We start from the raw sequence: 16,738 nt of genomic DNA, 5'->3' as shown, positions 1-16,738 counted from the left end.
CGGGTCTCGCCGTTGGGAATCACAAACATGCCAAAGGCACAAATTTATGCACAAATTCAAAATCTGCATCTGCATCTGTTATGTTCTGATTTTTCCAATTTCTGTGTGAAGTACCTGATAAAAACCACATTTACAAACCGTCATGTCTGTACATTTTATGCTCCAATAAGACGATCTATTGTATTTGATGTCTGATAAATCCAAAATCTTGCAGCCGTAAAGAAAGGACAATGTTCTGTAGCTTGTTTCTTTTGGTATTTACCTTTATGGTTCATTTCATCACCCAAAGTTTCTGCATGTTTTAGTGAATGAAAACAGAACATAGTACATCATGTTTTGACTGAACAACTTGCACTTTATACAGAAATCCAGCCTGTCACCACACAATGCAAAAACATTCATGTGTAAAATATGAAATTTGTGCTTGTCGGCCAAAGTCTGAACTGTAGACATGTTACAGACATGTCACATGTCTGTAACATGTCTCTAACATGTCTACAGTGTCTGGGATTCATGGACAAAAGGACAGATATGCTAGTTAACAGCTAATTTCCCGGAGCTGGAATCCAGCTGCAGATGTTGTGGCCCTCTCACGGTCTCCTCTCCAGGTGAAGAATCCCACTATGATCACCATGACCGGCAGAGCCACACAGAGCACAATGCGACTGACGGGCAGCTGGACTTCACAGTCCCCTGGAGGTGAGGGAATCCGAGTCTGGGCTGTGGAAGGATTCTGGAACAAAAAGGCGGATGTGAAGTCCTGGAACGCTGCCCTGCTGTGCTCGGTGGTGTTCACCTGACATCTCCACTTCCTGTTGTTGTCTTCCCTCTGGAGTTTTGTGACCAAAGTGATGTTGCAGCGAGTGTGGCCAATCAGCTCATACCTGCACGGAGGGGAGATCATCAGAGAGGCGTCACCCAGCTGTCATTCTTCAGCAGTTAGAGTTTGATCCACTTTGTATTTTGCTGTTATTGAGTTGTTAACATATCAAGGCTTAGATAGCACCTGACCCTGACCAACATCAGATTGCCCACAGATCAACAGACGACGCCATTCCCACTGTCCTCGGTCACCTGCACACCTCAGACACATACACTAGGACACACACCAGCTCCATCAGCCCCAACACACTGCACAAACTGCGGCTCGGAACCCCCCTCTGTCGGTGGATCACGGACTTCCTCACAGACAGACCTCAGCACGTCAGGACGGGCACCTCCACATCCTCCACCCTCATCCTTCACACCGGAGTGCCGCAGGGCCCTGAGTCCTGTCCCCCTCACGCTCTACACGCTCACCTACAACACTAACACCGTCATCCAGTCTGCTGATGACACGGCCATCGCGGGACCGATCAGCGGCGGCAGTGAGGATCATTACAGGGAGGAGGTCCAGAGGCTAGTGGCCTGGTGCGGTGACAACCACCTCAACCTCAATACGAGGAAGACCAAAGAAATCACTGATTTCCGGAGGCTGAGGACAGCGCCGCACACAGATCTAAGCATCAGCGGAGAGGTGGTGGAGCGGGTCTCAGACTTCAAGTTCCTCGGTCTGCACATCTCAGAGGACCTGGACTGGACCGTGAACACCACCCACATTCTTTAAAAAGCTCAGCAGCGTTTCTTTTTTCTGAGAACAATAAGGAAGAACAAACTCCCTCCAGCACTCCTGAAAAACTTTTACCGTTGCACGACAGTTTTCCCCATGGCTGTGAAAAGGCTGCTGATGGAGCGCTAACCTCCCCGTGTGTTTGTTTTTTCATGTCAGATAGATATACTATAGTATATTTATATTGTATATTGTAGATACAGAGATTTTTATTATCTATTTTAAATGTATATATATGTATATATTTTATTATTTTTTAAAAACAAATTTATTACCTTTATAACCAGCTGACCTCAAGCTGCTATTAGAGATTACTGCCAAACTACATTTCGCTGTAACTTGTGTGCAATGACAATAAAGTTCTTCTTCTTCTTCTTTTCTCTTTTAGTTGGGTGATGTTCTGCATCAGAACACATCAGTGAGCCGCACTGTCACCGGGCGACCTGTTCCTTTATTTTTATTCTGACTAGTTTTTCATTTGTTTGTAAATTTTTTAAAATTACTTCATAAAATCAAAATGTCAGTTCCACTTAGGTCTTTTTGATGTTGTCGATTTTTCTTTTCTGTTGGAAGTATTATGTTCCGAAACAAAATAATGTCACCTGTCACATTACGGCTGAACATGGAACCAAAATGAAACCGTTTCATTCATGTGTGGGTGTAATAATAATATATTCTTCTTCTTCTTATTATTATCATTAGCATTTTCTCTAACTTCTTTTTAATAGCAACATTATTTTTAATTCCTCCCACACATCCACTATGTTACAATAAATCTACTATTTATTGTTAAATAAAATACTGACACCTTCAACACAGTGCAAAGGCAGAAATATTCACAGGAAAATGACGGAAAACTGACAACCTGCTCTCTCCGGGCAGCACAGAACCATCCTCGGTCGCCCAGCTCAGGCTGAACACGCTGGAGTACGACTTGCAGCTCCCGGCATCATAGTAAGTGAGCAGGATGCAGCTCAGGATGAGGTTTCCTCCGGGCTGCAGGTCGGTGATTTTGGAAAGTGCAGAGATGGTGAGGAGAGAGAGGTAAACGTCAGTGATGCTTTTCCCATTCTTCAGGCAGACGTAGGAGCCGGCGTCGCTGACCCTGAGGTCACGGAGGTGGAGAGAGCAGTTGGATGTGACGGACATGCGACTGGATTTGTCTGAGTCCGTGCTCACCTGCCCCCTGCTGACCTCCTGGGTGTACTGCACCTGGCCACCTTTGCCAGGAGACCAGAAGGTCCAGGAAATGAGGGAGCAGTCAGGGGAAACCAGGTCGGAACATGGCAGGAGGACGGCACCTCCAAGTCTGCTGTACACAAACACTGCTTGTTTTTTGCACCACACACCTGGAAACACAAACATCTCTGTCAGCTGCACAGAGAAATGAGATTTCCACCGTTCAAAACACAAATCTGAAGAGAAAACTGTCCAGTAATCCGCAGTTTTAAGCAGGAAACGACAGAAACTGAGACATTAAACTATACGTAAGAGGCACGACGAATAAGAAACTGATTTTATGGCTCACTTTAAGATTTATTTGAGGTTTTATACCCCACTGGGTTTTATTAATGATTATTTTATGGTCATTTTTCCAACTAGAAAGTCTCCTGAAGTTTTTCGATGTATCCATAAATGCAGATTATGTGATTTTATAGAAAAAGACAAATGGAGAAATTCTTAAACTGAGTTTTTGACCTCAAACCAGATTCACAAACTGGGACCAAATATCAAGAACAGACATGGAAACCAAACCAAATCCAGTGGTGGAAACACAGTTTTGTATAAATCTATGAAAAACAAGGCATTAAAGATTGAACCAGTGGTCCTCAACCCTTCTGGCTTGTGACCATTTAGGAAAAGAAGCAGAGTTTACAGCAGAGTCTGGGCCCACACGTCACATATTTCAGATGTCTGTGAGTTGTTATCGGCTTCACCTGGTCAAATTATTCAGTTTATGTAAATGAAGCAAAGATCAGAGAAAAGTCCATAAAAATCAGCTCAGATTAACGCAGGATTTCATCTGTTCTACTTCCCTCCTGGAAACCACTGGACAGAACTGCCCAGCTGTGCTTTTACTACTGATGTTGAAAGTACACTTACCCCGCTGACCTGTTTGAATCCAACCCTAAACCGAGCAGAACGAAGCGTACCTGTCAGAATTAGACCGATGAGCAGCAGAACTCTCCGCAGGTTGTTTAAGCCCTTCATGTTTGTGTTTTCACCTCTGCAACAGCTTTGTGTGTCTCTCTGCTGCTGCTCCTTATAGACGACTCATTTCCTGTTACACTGAATTGAACAGGACACACGCACGTAAGCCTCCACCTGTACTGGCATGAGGGAAACAGACATTACACATCATTTTAAAAAAAAATATTCAGCTTTCATATTTGGATGCCACAAAGTAGTGGATCATGTCCTGCTGGAATAAAGCATTCAGTCAGTTTGGATCAGTGTGAGAGGAGCACACGTGCAGAGTGATGAGACCTCCACAATCTGATCTGTTGTCTGAGTAGTGAAAAAGTTTACGCTCATTATTTAATCATCAGTACACCACTGTCACCCGTCTGTGCATCACATCTCATCCTTGTCCTTGGAAACAGGAGTTTGGCAAAAGTAATTGTGACTTAAGGTCCACTTATCAGCTTTCTCCAGAGCTTTCAACCACCATGTTAGATGAAGATCATGGAGATGTGGTTGAAAGCCCCAGAAAAAACTATCACTGCTTGTTTGTTCAGCACCAGTGATTAGTAACATGCTGCTCCTACGTAATGAAATCTGCTACGCTGGATCTCAGGAAATTAAAGGCTTCATCCTCAACTGTAACAGTGTCTATAGAAATAATTCTGACTATAGGTTTAGTCAGAATAACTAAAACTATAGCTACAACTAATTATAAGCTTCATAAACAAAAGTGAAGTCAGATTCTGTTCATGCTTGAAGACTCAGCACAGGAGGACTTGCTTTAAATGTCCAGGACACATTTTGTGCTCTTTATTAAAATGAGCTATCAGTAATTACACGTGTTATTATTTATATGAGTGAAGAAGATTGAAAACATGAAAAGCCCATGAAGTCCAGCTGAGCTTCTGTTGGTCACACTGATTTGATCAGTGCCTCTTTTCTTCTAATGTGATCGAAGGTGTGAAATGTAAATGAGCACTGTTTGTCTATGTGGGGGTTTCAAGAGGAAGTGTGATTGTGACACAGCGTGAAGAAAATACTGTAGCTAGCATATCCACTGGTGCCACTTCTTTGAACAAAGGAAGGAAACTTACTTTGGCCTGATTATTATTTTTTTTTTGGAGGAGAAATTATCTGTTGAATTTTCCTCAGCGGTTTGAGTTTTAATGATTAGTTCTGTTAAATCAAATTAAATCAAAAGCCACATTTCAAGAGTCTGAGAACATCCAAACAGAACACATGTGAAAAGTATATGAACCTAAAGACAATGAAAGAAAAGCCCATAGAGCTGCCAGTGCTATACGCTGATGTTCGTTAGGTATGATGTCATGACACCACGCTCACCATCTTAGAGACGTCGTTTATCTTTTTAACAGAAAAAATCTCAGTTTCAGCCAATCAAACACCAAAGAATGTAAATTTCCTTACATCAGCTGGTTTTTAGGTGCATGACCACAGTTTGCTCTAACCTGCAGCCTGTGGCCTCAGGACAGTGCTTGTTTACTGTTGTTGATCACACTGTCGTCACACAGGAAGTAGTCTGATGTGAAGGTTTGGCAGCTGTCACATAAGCCGCCCTGCTGTGGTGAACACTGCGGCCGCTTTCTGCTGTCCTGTGGCCTTTTTGCTTCTTACAATCTGGGCCATTAATTAGCCAATGCTGTGTATCTGACGCAGTGTTTTCCTCTGTGACTAAATTCAAAATACAGTTTAGCGCTGTGAAGCTTTGAAATGTGAATTCCTGTGTGATGCCGTCAAATCCAAACAGGAAACACAACAAACTCTGGCTTTAGACGGTTTAAAGCTGGGTGATGATACCCTGAACCGCAGTATTATTCACTCCAGTGCTGTGGATTTGTATTATTCAGGTGTTCATGTTAATACGTCCACTCACCTGTAGCTGCACAGAAGGGCCCGGATTAAACAACCTGAAGTTTGTGAGTGAAAAAATGATTTTGTAACTGGGCAGTTTATTGTTTATTAAAGTTTAGTATCAGTAAAGCACGATTTCCCTGACATTACACACAACATGAAGCAATACTTTTTAAAATTAATTAGAAGATGAAGAGCTTTCACAGCTTTTAATAAACTGTGAATATATAAATACTCTGGTGGATCCATCACTTTGAAATTCATCATCTACAGATGCTGTACTGACCCCTGGTGTCTAAAATGGTTAATGTTCAAACTCAAGATGTTTTTTTTCATCAGTGGCTTTAAAGTATTTAGGAAAATCTGAAGCAACTTGGTGTTTGAACAAGTGAAATTTATCCATTGTGTGATTTCCAGAAACAGCGTGTCCAGCCTCCTCTCCTGCTCTGAATGAAAACAGCCCGTCACCACCAGGTGAATGTGAGTTTGTAGAAGAAGTCGTAGCTCCTGGACAGGAAGCTTTTCTCCATGACGTGAGGCTGGATGCTCACCTTGTAGCCCTGACTCTCGATGTCCATCCTCACACAGTCCAACAAGTCTTCAACGGAGGGGGCGGCCTTCCAGGGCCCGAACGTCACCACGGACTCCTTATCCGCTTCCAGGCTGTTGATGGCGTTGTCATAGAAACCCAAATCCTCCTCTGTCCGCAGTACACAGATCATGATGTTGGAGCGGCGGGCTGCGATGGCCTCCGCTCTGGCGATACGGATCAGCACCTGGAAGAAAAGTGAAATTACTGCGTTCATCAACAACCAAACACTTCCTGCGGATTGTGGATCACAGGAGTGAAGCGCTGCAGGATTCACAGGTCTGAGTACAGAGACCTGTGACCTGCGTGGTTCTGTTAGTAGCTGGTGTCGTTTTGTGTCGTCACCGTGTGTCGTCACCGTGTGTCGTCACACTGTGTGTCGTCACCGTGCGGCTGACCTCGATGTTCTCTTTGTAGTGGGGGACTCTGGAGAGGAACTGCCGTCTTCCCACCAGCTCTCCGAACAGCTGAGGAGTTTCTTCCAACCGTTTGATGAGCGGCTTGATGTTGTAGTGCACTGCCTCCCTGTGAACCTGAGGAAACACACGCACGCGCGCGCACGCGACTTTTAAACTAAAGAGGACAAATGGCAGACAAATCACATCTGTCTCAAAGTGACGGGAGGACTCTGGTTTCCTGCCTCTCTAGAAAACACAGTTCAGCAGTGAACTGTCAGTGAGGAGGAAAGCAGGTGACTGATATTATAAATAAACTACAGGACTCAAACCTCGTGGATGTTCTCTGTGGGCAGCCGCTCTGACCTCAGGAACTCGAGCACAGCTCCAAAGTGCGAACCATCCCGGTCGATGAAGTAGCATCCCTGTGCATCAGTGCGCAGTTTGGGCTGTCCACTGAAAAGCTCGGCCAGCTTGGAGTCGGGGTGTTTCCTCAGTGTGCTCAGAGAGGTGCTGAACAGGTGGCCGCCGACATTCAGCTGCACAACAGGAGAGTGCTGAGGAGAAAGAATATTCATTCACTTATAAAGATGTCTTTTCCCTTCTGTGTCCTCTCTGCATGGAGGCTGTGCACTGGAGACAGTTCAAAGCTGTTTAATAGTTTGAGCTCATATATATGAGTACTGCCAGATACACATGATGGGTGACAAGTAACATGCATTTTGGGCAGCGACCAGTAATGATTGACAGAAACGGAACACACACACACACACACACACACACACACACACACACACACACACACACACACACACACACACACACACACACACACACACACACACACACACACACACACACAGTCCTGCTACAAGAAGGGCGGCAACATGAGTCACCTATACACCGACTTGCTCAGGCTGATAAGACAGTGCATGTGTGTGCTGTCTGTCTGGTAATCACTGGTGAGTGTTCCCGCTGAAACACCCAGACAGAGCAGCAGGTTTATGGGACAGAATCATTCACGTTAAACTCCAGAATCAGAGTTTCATATTTTTTAATGTGCTGCTGTGAAAGATGAAATCCATCATGATAAAGTTTGAATGACACACCTGGAGTGTGATCTGTGAGGATCACCTACAGTCTATAAAAACAAGGCAGCACTCACATTATTTTCATCGTGGGCACATTTCACTGACGGTGTAATGTTTGGTAAACTCACACTAAGACTCACTGCGGCCCTGTACTGTTCAATCAATCTCATTATAACAGATTACAACAAGTTAAACTACCTAATCACGGCCGTCACGGACTTTGGACCGCCCGGAGATCGGAGGGTCGCCGGTTCGATTCCTCGACCAAGCACAATGGATACGCACAATGGATACGGGTGGTGGTGAAGGAGACGCGCCCCCGCCTCTGCGACCATGCCCGTGGTGCCCCTGAGCAAAGCACCGATCTACCCCAGCTCCCCGGGCTCCCTCTAGGGAAGCCCCCTGCCACAGTGTGTTTCGTTCACTTTGTGTGGGTAAAATCCCCAGGTGGGATCAATAAAGTATAAACTTAAACTTAACTTACTTAATTTAACATAGAAAAGCAAACTTGATCTCTGCTGTACTCACAAACAGCTTAAAATAGACTTGTCTTACTACGTAAAGCAGTTGGTTTTAATCATTGGCAGAAAGTAACATTAAGTCAGTACAGAGCTCTGTGCAGCTCTGAGGAACCTGTGTTTTACTGGTGTCTTTAAACCTCCACTCCTCTACAATTCGGAAATGCTGTATTTTTACTCCGCTACATTTATTTGGCAACTACATTTTCTTACGTAAAGAAAAACACAATAAACGTATGCGATGCATTACTAAAGACTTACCCAGATGCTTCCACGTTTCCTAAATATTGTACCTTTTACGTATAAAATGACGGACATTTCCCTGTGAGATGTGGCGCAGACTTCATCTTCATATGAACATGTGAGAAGGTTTAAAGGTAAATGACTCAGGTGTTATTAAGTCTTAAACTTGCCAAAAAGGACAGACGGTGAAAATATCTGCAGCGAATAACTGGTTATACAGGAAAATGCAAAGGAGTCTTGTCCTCGGTGGTGTGAAGCCTGTCCACCTGTTCAGTCGGTCAGCAGGTAGAAAGTTCAGTCAGCTCTCATTGTTCCGCTAAATATAAAACATACGGTGTTCAGAGTGTGTTTCTCTTACTGGGACCGCGGGCGTGGACTGTTTTTCGGGTGATCTGTAGTCCGGCAGACTCATCTTGTCTTCAGAGTTTGTGCAGGTGAGAGCTGGGAGTTTTCACACTGCTCAACAGGTAGGAGCCAGGGGGCGTGGCCTAACCCGGACCTGACGCGTTCCTGCTGAGAAGATGAGTCACTCAGGTATTTGAAAAAACAAAACAACAAAAAAAACCCAAACCAAACCAAAAAACCGTTATTTCACAGATTCAACATTTAATTACGCTGAACATATACAGGCTGCACAGACCTGCCTAAACCCTGCCTGTTCACACTGATCATTATTCATTTATATTCTAATTAGTCCCTGTAACTGTAATATTGTTTCACGGTATCATATATGTATAGAAATCCATATCGATCATCGATAACGATCACTTATCATTATTAGATAAAATACGACAGCAGAGCAGTGGGACAGGGACCGAACCTTCAGAACTTCATTGACAATCAGCAGGTTTTTCAGATTTCTTCAGTATCAGAGTAACTCGGTCACAGTTCCTGTGCTACACAGCAAAATCGACGCGTTAACGTTAACGTTCGGCGAACTTCATTTTCTAAACTGTGAACAAACACAGGCTAAACATGTGTGCTAACATGTATCCATGGCAACATTCAACTTCCTGTTTCGTGTCGAACTTTTTTTCTTTTGGTCACACGAAGACTTTTAATGTTTAACTTGACATTTTGCACAAGACCTGAAAAACTGATGAATTAAACCAGGAAGCCCGTGATGTCTCTGTCCTCTCACCCAGTCTGTCCCCGTCAGTCTCAGCTACGAGATGAATAAAATGCTTTGTGAATGAGCAGAACTTTGGCACGATTAAAAAAATGATCAGGGTAAATCGAAATCAATTAATCTTAACTTAGTGAGTTTGCATTTTTTTATCCCATAATTTTGACTTGGTGACTTACCGGCAGCGATCATTTTATATTTTATTATAACCTGTTTAGTAAAAGTCAGCTTTCATAAACTTATGCTGTGGGAAAAGTTTGTGGCTTCAGAGCAAACCTGCGCCAGATTTCATCTGATCAACATCACAAACAGAAACGAATGAATTAAACGGAACGGCGGATGAAGATGAACCCAGCGCTCAGATGAATGTTTTACATCCTGTGAGCCTCAGAACAGATCCCGCATTTATTTACCGTCACGTTCCAACGTCTTGTAACTGCTCTGCAGGAGACAGGGACACCAGGAACAGGAGCAGAGTGAGACATCCGTCTTCCTCCTGTCAGGTAACAATCACGTGACTTCAACCTGTCAAAAATACTGTTACCTGACAGTTTCCAACATTATTCATTTGTCAGTCTATTAGAAAATGTAGGTAATGAAAGGTGAGCTTCATATTTAATTCAGTGAGCGACATGCAAACCATTCAAACATGCAAACAAATCCCCAGTGCGACAAAGTGACTACAACATGTTTAAGTGTATTTTCCAGATTTTATTGTTTTTATACACAAAAGTCAGGGTCTTTCCTCCATCTGGTGGAACTGTTGAAAACCTGGAAAACAAAAAAACAAAACAATGAGAAATAAAAAGCAGCTTCAAACATTCTCCAAACCAAGTTATGACTGATCAACGTGTCACAGCAGGTTCATGTAGGCGACATCTTCTGCTTCGTTCCTAGTTTAAGCAGGTTTACCATCCAGGGCACTAACATTTTCAGTAATCGTAACCGTATTTTAAAGCTACAGTTTTATGTTAAGAAATAAAACTCAAGTAAATCAGGTGAAAGCGTGTACTGATTTATCTCAGCTTTATCTTTAGTACATCACTCAGAGCGGCGCGTTGGCAGGTTATTGCTTCTCTGTTCTCTTTTCCCCAAAGTGACTTTAAGCAGCTTAAAGAGTGTCTGCACTGCGTCGACCCTTCTCAGACAAATGCCTCGATGTCTTCAACTGAAAAGGACTCCCTGCTCTGAGGCACCGGAGCAGAACCACAGAACGTGGATCTGAGCCAGTAACCAGCAGAACCAGGCTGAGTTCTGTTCCGACTCGTCATCGTATCTTCACAGAAGGGACAAAAACTATGTGCTACAGCTTGTTTTTATTTAACGCCTGCTGCTGCACCTGTACTGCACTGAGATCTTTGTTTGTTCACCTAACCTGCACCACCATCACTGTCCTGGGCTCCAGTGATTAATCACTGCTTCAAACTTTCACATGAAGGACAAAAACATGGTGTGAAACAGTATGGAAGCTGCTGTGGTGCTTCACTCTGAGTCACTACGGTGCCCATCATCCCATTAAAAGAACAATAATTACAATTCTATTGTAAAAACCAAAACACAGCTCAAGTGTTAACGTAAAAATTTCAATGCCTTTTCACATCGTACACCCGGCCTGCTGGTGATGGGACCCTGCTAAGTCTCACCCTCTTATGCGGTGGGCACAGGTGCTCCCTGGGGCATGACGGGGACCTCTGGCTTGGCCCCCTTCTGCTCAGAAATGGGTGTGGTGGGCAGCTTCTCCTCCTTGGGGTCCACGATGCTGACGTGGTCGGGCAGTGGCTTCTTGGGGCCCATCTTGCCGCTGGAGTCCCACGGCAACATGATCTTCACCTTGATGCCCAGCACGCCTGAGCAAGCACAACAGTTAACATGTATTATCAGCAACAAAAGCAAAAGCTATGAAGTGCAGCCTAAACAAAAAAGCATCATCCTGTGAAGCACACAGTATGGCATCCATCAGGTCCTCATACTGTCAGCGAGACAGGGAGCTGGTTCTTTAACGCTGTACTCACCCTGCCTTAGCAGGACGTGGCGGACTGCTGTGTCGACGTAGTAGTTGACCGGGTCTCCACTGTGGATCATCAGGCCGTCCACAAACTTCATGGACTTGGCTCTCTGACCCCTCAGCTTGCCGGACACCACAACCTCGCAGCCCTTGGCGCCGCTCTCCATGATGAACCTCAGAACACCGTAGCAAGCCCTGAGAGAGCGGAGGGGTAAGAACAGTCTTCATCCAAAGCTTCAGGTTTATTCAATTTAGCTTTATCAATAGTTCATTAGTCACGCTGCGAACAGAACCACCACGCTCTGGTTTGTCTGTTGGCCTTTACACACAGATTCTCTTCATTCACTTTCCTGCAGCTAAAACAGTGAATGCCTGCACTGCGTCGACCCTTCTCAGACAAATGCCTCGATGTCTTCAACTGAAAAGGACTCCCTGCTCTGAGGCACCGGAGCAGAACCACAGAACGCGGATCTGAGCCAGTAACCAGCAGAACCAGGCTGAGTTCTGTTCCGACTCGTCATCGTATCATCACCGAAGGGACCAAAACTCCAACACTGAACAAACTTCACTCGATTACAATGATATTTTCAACCCGTGGACAAATAAACCACAGTTTGTTTACAGGTGGTTGTTGTTTTTTTTCCGGCACATTAAACATCCAGCAGCAGATAAAGACTCTTTAACCTGCTTCATGGTGTCCATCAACAATCATCACACACAAGCAGCCTGAGCTGACCAATCACAGGCCTCGCTGTCTTCAGTCGCCTAAGCCCAGACTTGAATATGAATTTGAGGATGCAAACGCCAGCTTTGATGCTTCAGCTACTTTACATGTAGACTTTAAGGCTACACACAGCAATCCCTTCACACAGACACACAAAAATACACTTCCCATAATTCTGCTCAGCAATTTGTAGAATAAAAACGTGTCAAACAAAATGAAATCGTGGTTAAGAGCCTGATGGGAGCCGAGGTTTTCCCCACACACATCTGTTTTCACAGTTTTTATCAGTTAATACCAGCAGACTCTTGAGCCTTAAACATGGTTCATACACCATTTTGTGCTTTGGTAAATTAAGACTATATTTCTAAGTCATAAGTAAGGGCTACTTGCACAGTAGCATGATGTGTGTGTGTGTGTGTCTATAAGTAGAGACTTAATTGTGTTGTCTTTAACAGCTGCTTCAACACAGCCAGAGCAGGCAGACTGCATTAAGCGACAGTAAATCTTACCAGTTCTTGTACAGCACTGCTTACCTGCGAACAGCCAGGCCTCCCAGCAGCTTGTAGCGCAGAGACTCTGCCTGAGCGATGGCACACAGACCACGGGTGGCGACTTTCTCAGCATACAGCTAACAGAGGAGAGACATGTCAGTCAAACGTCAAACGCATGCTGCAAAACAGTGAGTCAGAGGACTGAGACGTCCTCATTGCATTAGATTAATTAGATGAATTTCACACGCCTCTGTCAGATACGTTCATCTTTCTTGGCTCTTTGACCCTTCTCAGACAAATGCCTCTGTGTCTTCACATGAAAAGGACTCTCTGATCTGAGGAACTGGAACAGAACCACAGAACGTGGACCAGAACCAGCAACCAGCAGAACCAGACAGAGTCCTGTTCTGTCTCGTCATCGTATCATCACTGAAGGGAAGACCAACGAGATTCAGGAGCCTTCGCAGCATTCCCCTTCTATGAATGCAGCTATTCACTGTAGCTATAGTGGGACATCATCTATCACCTCTGGTCTGAAATGCTGACTGGCTAAAATCATTTGAAGACAACACTTTAAATGGAAAATAGATGCCGAGAGAAAACTGAACTTTTTATTCAGTTTGAAGTTAAATTCAGTTTATGCTGATTAAAAGAAACTGATGATTCCATTTATTAGATCACTACACAATTATAGCAAGAATTTTTAAAAAATGGTTTTGGAGAATGAAGGTGCAACCAGTTCCTAATATTAACTGCATGGATTATTTTCCTACATCAACACATTACTAAAAACACAGTCGCTGGCTCAATTCCATATTTGTAAGGATGAATTTGTGTAATTCATCCTGGCCCTCTTACCTCCACACTGCCCTCAGGGAAGCCAAACCTCTTCTGGACCACAGCGGTCAGCTCTCTGATCCGACGGCCCTTCTCTCCCAGCACATTCTGGGTCCTAAAGACAGTCACAGACATTTAGGGTTACGCTTTATTCCTGTGCAAATCAAACCCAGCTGTCAACAGTCACACAGTGAAAGGTTCTGCCATGTTCACGGTTCAGTTCTGTCCTGTCACATTCATGTCATTTGAGACAGCAGTGAGCTATAGCATAACATTCATGTCATCAAGACAGTTCTGTAACTACAGAGATGTTTGAGTGAGGATTAAACTGCTGTGTGTTTCCAATAGTAAAATATCCCTTAAATCTGGGTTTGATTTTATTGAATGACAACCTTTGGCTGAGGTGAGGTGTCCATATTTATTTTATTCTCAGAATTTCCCATGCAAGTAAGGTAAATCTGACTATATCTAAGTTTTCAGAACGAGATCAGGTTGCCTAACGTATTTACAATTTGGAAGATGATGCAAATGTTATTTACAAATCAGAACCTCAATTACAAAAACTGTGATATGACAGAGACACAGCATAAGACGGGGCTTATAAAGATCAGGTCATGATCCTGAACTATTTACACTGTGACAGATGAGCTTGTCAGCTTCAGGCATGATCATGAAAACTGAGCGTGTATCATAACCTCACTAAAGTCTGGAGTCTCACCTTGTAGCCAGGATGATGATCTCGGTCCTGGTTGGAGTCACACGCACCTCCACACCGGAGTAGCCATCCTCAGCGAGCTCGCGAGTCAGGAACTCGTTCAGCTCAGCTTTGAAGATGCCGTCTGAGACGAACTGAGGACAAACAACAGGGTCAGATTCAGAACCACCACCACAACATGGGACTCTACAGCGTTAATACTACAATCTAAATATGAGTGAACGTATTGCAAAGCTTAAGTCAGTAGCAGCTTGGGATATCACGGACTGAAGTTCCCAGTTTAGCAGATGCTCAGTTTTTTCTTAACATTACAAAAACGCAGGAAACACGTGTCAGGTTTATCGTGAGGTGCTATTTAAACTCCAATGAACCCCAATCGGATGCTGCTGTCAAATCACCGTGTCCATGTAAAACAGCCTCCATTACAGCCGTTAAATCTTTTACTCAAACGTTACTAACCACATTTACAGCTCTTTGTTGACTAACAGGCCTAAAACCTGCCGGTTTATCTGGGAACAGAGGCTCCTTCTCGGTCTCCGCTCGTTCGTCTGTGAAGCTAACTCACCAGCTAACCCAGCATTAGCGGAACTACGGGAAATTAAGACGACAATGGGACAAGCGGCGACTTTTAACAATGTCTGAAGTCTCGTAAAACAGAGCCCGCCTGAGAGGTTTCACCGGGACCACGTTTGTTGGTCCCGGGATCCGACTCGGTGGACTGAGCCATGCTAGCGAGCCAAATGAGGAGGTCGCTGCGCCGGCAGCATCTGGATTAATCCTCTTCGGACCGGAGGTGCACGAGCTCGACTAACACCGGGACAAACACGGAACGTCTGTGCTCTGACCGACATGACGCCATTTCTACTGAAACTCGCCATCTCTGTGAGCAAAACGCGGATAAAACGGTGCTAACCTTCCTCTTCTTGGAGATTTGCACCGCCATCTTCCAATAGGCCGCAGACAGGAAAGGACCGTCAGCGGACACGGAAATGCTTTTATACCAAAATGCTAACTTCCGGTGACCTCATGTTCAGACCGCCATTGGGGTTTGTAGTTTTTTGATTGATTTCGTAAACAATTCTCAAGCAGGAAGACGCACGGGAAGTGTTCTACTTTTTACTCCACTGCTAGAAAATTAATTACCAACTTTTTTTTTGTTGAAGTTATTTTTCATGCACAGTGAAAAGTGAATCTTTTCTTCGCCGTCTGCATCTCCACCATGTTCGACTTCACCAACGTTCTGCAGGAAACACCATACAATAACACACTACACTGATTTTACAAACTGTCGTTCTTCTCAGTATATGTTGCAGCCGTGGCGCAGCAAGTAGAGGAGCGCGGCTTTGGACTTTCGACCGGCCTGAGATCGGAGGGTCGCCGGTGTTGACCACGGCTATGGTGCCCCTGAGCAGGGCACTGATCCACCCCAGCTCCCCGGGCGCCCGACTAGGCAGCCCTCTGCCCCAGCGTCTCTAGTGCATGCGCATGCTTTGTGTATGTTTCGTTCACTTGGTGTGGGTAAAAGGCAGAGAGAAATTTCCCCGCTGAGGGATCATAAAGGAATAAACTTAATTTTACTTACTTTTTAGAGTTAGTCATGATAGTAATGTTATTAAATGGACGCACAGCAGGGAGGCACAAAGACACATTTATCACAATCTTAAGCTTTTATGTGGATATTTTCAGTATTTAGAAATAAAATAACTTAGCGAAAAATATTGAAATTTGATTTCAGAGGCATATTTGTACATGGCACTGGTCCTCGATTAACAAAACCGACAGGCCACTCCATATCTATGTGGTGTAGCCGTCTAAACATGGAAATAAAATGTGTCAGTGCAGGACTTCACAGTCTCATAGGAATAAGAATTCGGCTTTTAACAATTTAAAAGTTATGTTTTCCATTCAAAGTCATCAGTCTGCATTTCTACCACCTGTTACCCAGTTGCACACTGAAACTCTGAACACATGTCAAACTGATCATCATGACAGAGCCTATCAAATGTCTGCATTCCGTAATGAACAGCCACACACGCTGTGTGCGTCTTACCTCTAAGCCTATTTGTTCTTCACCAGTTTTTGGGCAAAGCCATTCACCACCTTTTTAAAATCCAGAGCTCAGACCAGAAGAGAAATATTTCTACACCCTGAGCTGAGATGGTTTCTTCATGTGATACTGAACATTTTCCACATCTTAATTTCAGGTTTCCTCTCCTCATCGTGCTGACCTCAGCTCAGTCATTTTGCTTTGTCTTCTGTCTCCAGCATGTGTGCAGATATCCCAGTGACCTTGCACCATGTAATGCATTTCACTGAAAACCTTTGATAAATACAACCCC

The 16,738-nt window shown here is 44.2% G+C and overlaps 3 protein-coding genes and 3 non-coding genes across 8 annotated transcripts; all 6 read right to left on the bottom strand.

The window, feature by feature from the left end:
- Positions 1 to 357: 357 nt before the first annotated feature.
- On the bottom strand, positions 358 to 3,827 carry LOC121187860. Of its 2 annotated transcripts, none has more exons than XM_041047343.1 (3): positions 3,763 to 3,827; positions 2,472 to 2,958; positions 358 to 884 (listed from the first exon to the last, which is right to left on the bottom strand). In XM_041047343.1, exons 1-3 carry the CDS (start codon positions 3,818 to 3,820, stop codon positions 539 to 541), a joined length of 891 nt encoding a protein of 296 aa, XP_040903277.1. In that variant the 5' UTR covers positions 3,821 to 3,827; the 3' UTR covers positions 358 to 538. The 2 variants fall into 2 exon arrangements, with proteins under 2 accessions (XP_040903277.1, XP_040903278.1); XM_041047344.1 differs by having other exon boundaries at positions 2,475 to 2,958.
- A 1,935-nt stretch (positions 3,828 to 5,762) lies between these two features.
- kctd14 (potassium channel tetramerization domain containing 14) lies at positions 5,763 to 8,988 on the bottom strand. 2 transcript variants are annotated; one of them, XM_041046750.1, is made up of 5 exons: positions 8,860 to 8,943; positions 8,520 to 8,605; positions 6,982 to 7,206; positions 6,653 to 6,787; positions 5,763 to 6,441 (listed from the first exon to the last, which is right to left on the bottom strand). In XM_041046750.1, exons 2-5 carry the CDS (start codon positions 8,574 to 8,576, stop codon positions 6,130 to 6,132), a joined length of 729 nt encoding a protein of 242 aa, XP_040902684.1. In that variant the 5' UTR covers positions 8,577 to 8,605; positions 8,860 to 8,943; the 3' UTR covers positions 5,763 to 6,129. The 2 variants fall into 2 exon arrangements, with proteins under 2 accessions (XP_040902684.1, XP_040902685.1); XM_041046751.1 differs by lacking the exon at positions 8,520 to 8,605 and having other exon boundaries at positions 8,860 to 8,988.
- A 1,335-nt stretch (positions 8,989 to 10,323) lies between these two features.
- On the bottom strand, positions 10,324 to 15,456 carry rps3 (ribosomal protein S3). Its single transcript, XM_041046968.1, has 7 exons — positions 15,313 to 15,456; positions 14,403 to 14,533; positions 13,706 to 13,799; positions 12,890 to 12,984; positions 11,640 to 11,827; positions 11,271 to 11,474; positions 10,324 to 10,398 (listed from the first exon to the last, which is right to left on the bottom strand). Exons 1-6 carry the CDS (start codon positions 15,340 to 15,342, stop codon positions 11,275 to 11,277), a joined length of 738 nt encoding a protein of 245 aa, XP_040902902.1. The 5' UTR covers positions 15,343 to 15,456; the 3' UTR covers positions 10,324 to 10,398; positions 11,271 to 11,274.
- On the bottom strand, positions 10,765 to 10,914 carry LOC121187904. The gene has a single exon (XR_005894658.1). It is a non-coding gene; the product is annotated as a small nucleolar RNA SNORD15 (small nucleolar RNA).
- Positions 12,020 to 12,169, bottom strand: LOC121187902. Its single transcript, XR_005894656.1, has one exon. It is a non-coding gene; the product is annotated as a small nucleolar RNA SNORD15 (small nucleolar RNA).
- Positions 13,133 to 13,282, bottom strand: LOC121187901. The gene has a single exon (XR_005894655.1). It is a non-coding gene; the product is annotated as a small nucleolar RNA SNORD15 (small nucleolar RNA).
- Positions 15,457 to 16,738: the final 1,282 nt, after the last annotated feature.

Source organism: Toxotes jaculatrix, chromosome 9, assembly GCF_017976425.1.
Source record: "Toxotes jaculatrix isolate fToxJac2 chromosome 9, fToxJac2.pri, whole genome shotgun sequence".
Taxonomy (NCBI): Eukaryota; Metazoa; Chordata; class Actinopteri; family Toxotidae; genus Toxotes; species Toxotes jaculatrix.
Note: the sequence above shows the minus strand (reverse complement) of the source record. Positions and strands in the feature narration are given on the sequence as shown.

Coding starts and splice junctions, on each gene's coding strand:
- kctd14 (XM_041046750.1), bottom strand. CDS start 8,576: ATGTCCGTCATTTTATACGTAAAAGGTACAATATTTAGGAAACGTGGA. Junction 6,788..6,981: donor CCACAGAGAACATCCACGAG/GTTTGAGTCCTG, acceptor GTGTTTCCTCAG/GTTCACAGGGAGGCAGTGCA. Junction 6,442..6,652: donor ACTACAAAGAGAACATCGAG/GTCAGCCGCACG, acceptor CTTTTCTTCCAG/GTGCTGATCCGTATCGCCAG.
- rps3 (XM_041046968.1), bottom strand. CDS start 15,342: ATGGCGGTGCAAATCTCCAAGAAGAGGAAG. Junction 13,800..14,402: donor ATCATCATCCTGGCTACAAG/GTGAGACTCCAG, acceptor GACTGTCTTTAG/GACCCAGAATGTGCTGGGAG. Junction 11,475..11,639: donor CCACGTCCTGCTAAGGCAGG/GTGAGTACAGCG, acceptor GTGCTTGCTCAG/GCGTGCTGGGCATCAAGGTG.
- LOC121187860 (XM_041047343.1), bottom strand. CDS start 3,820: ATGAAGGGCTTAAACAACCTGCGGAGAGTTCTGCTGCTCATCGGTCTA. Junction 2,959..3,762: donor CATCGGTCTAATTCTGACAG/GTACGCTTCGTT, acceptor TTGTGTTTCCAG/GTGTGTGGTGCAAAAAACAA. Junction 885..2,471: donor CTGCCCGGAGAGAGCAGGTT/GTCAGTTTTCCG, acceptor CCCTCCGTGCAG/GTATGAGCTGATTGGCCACA.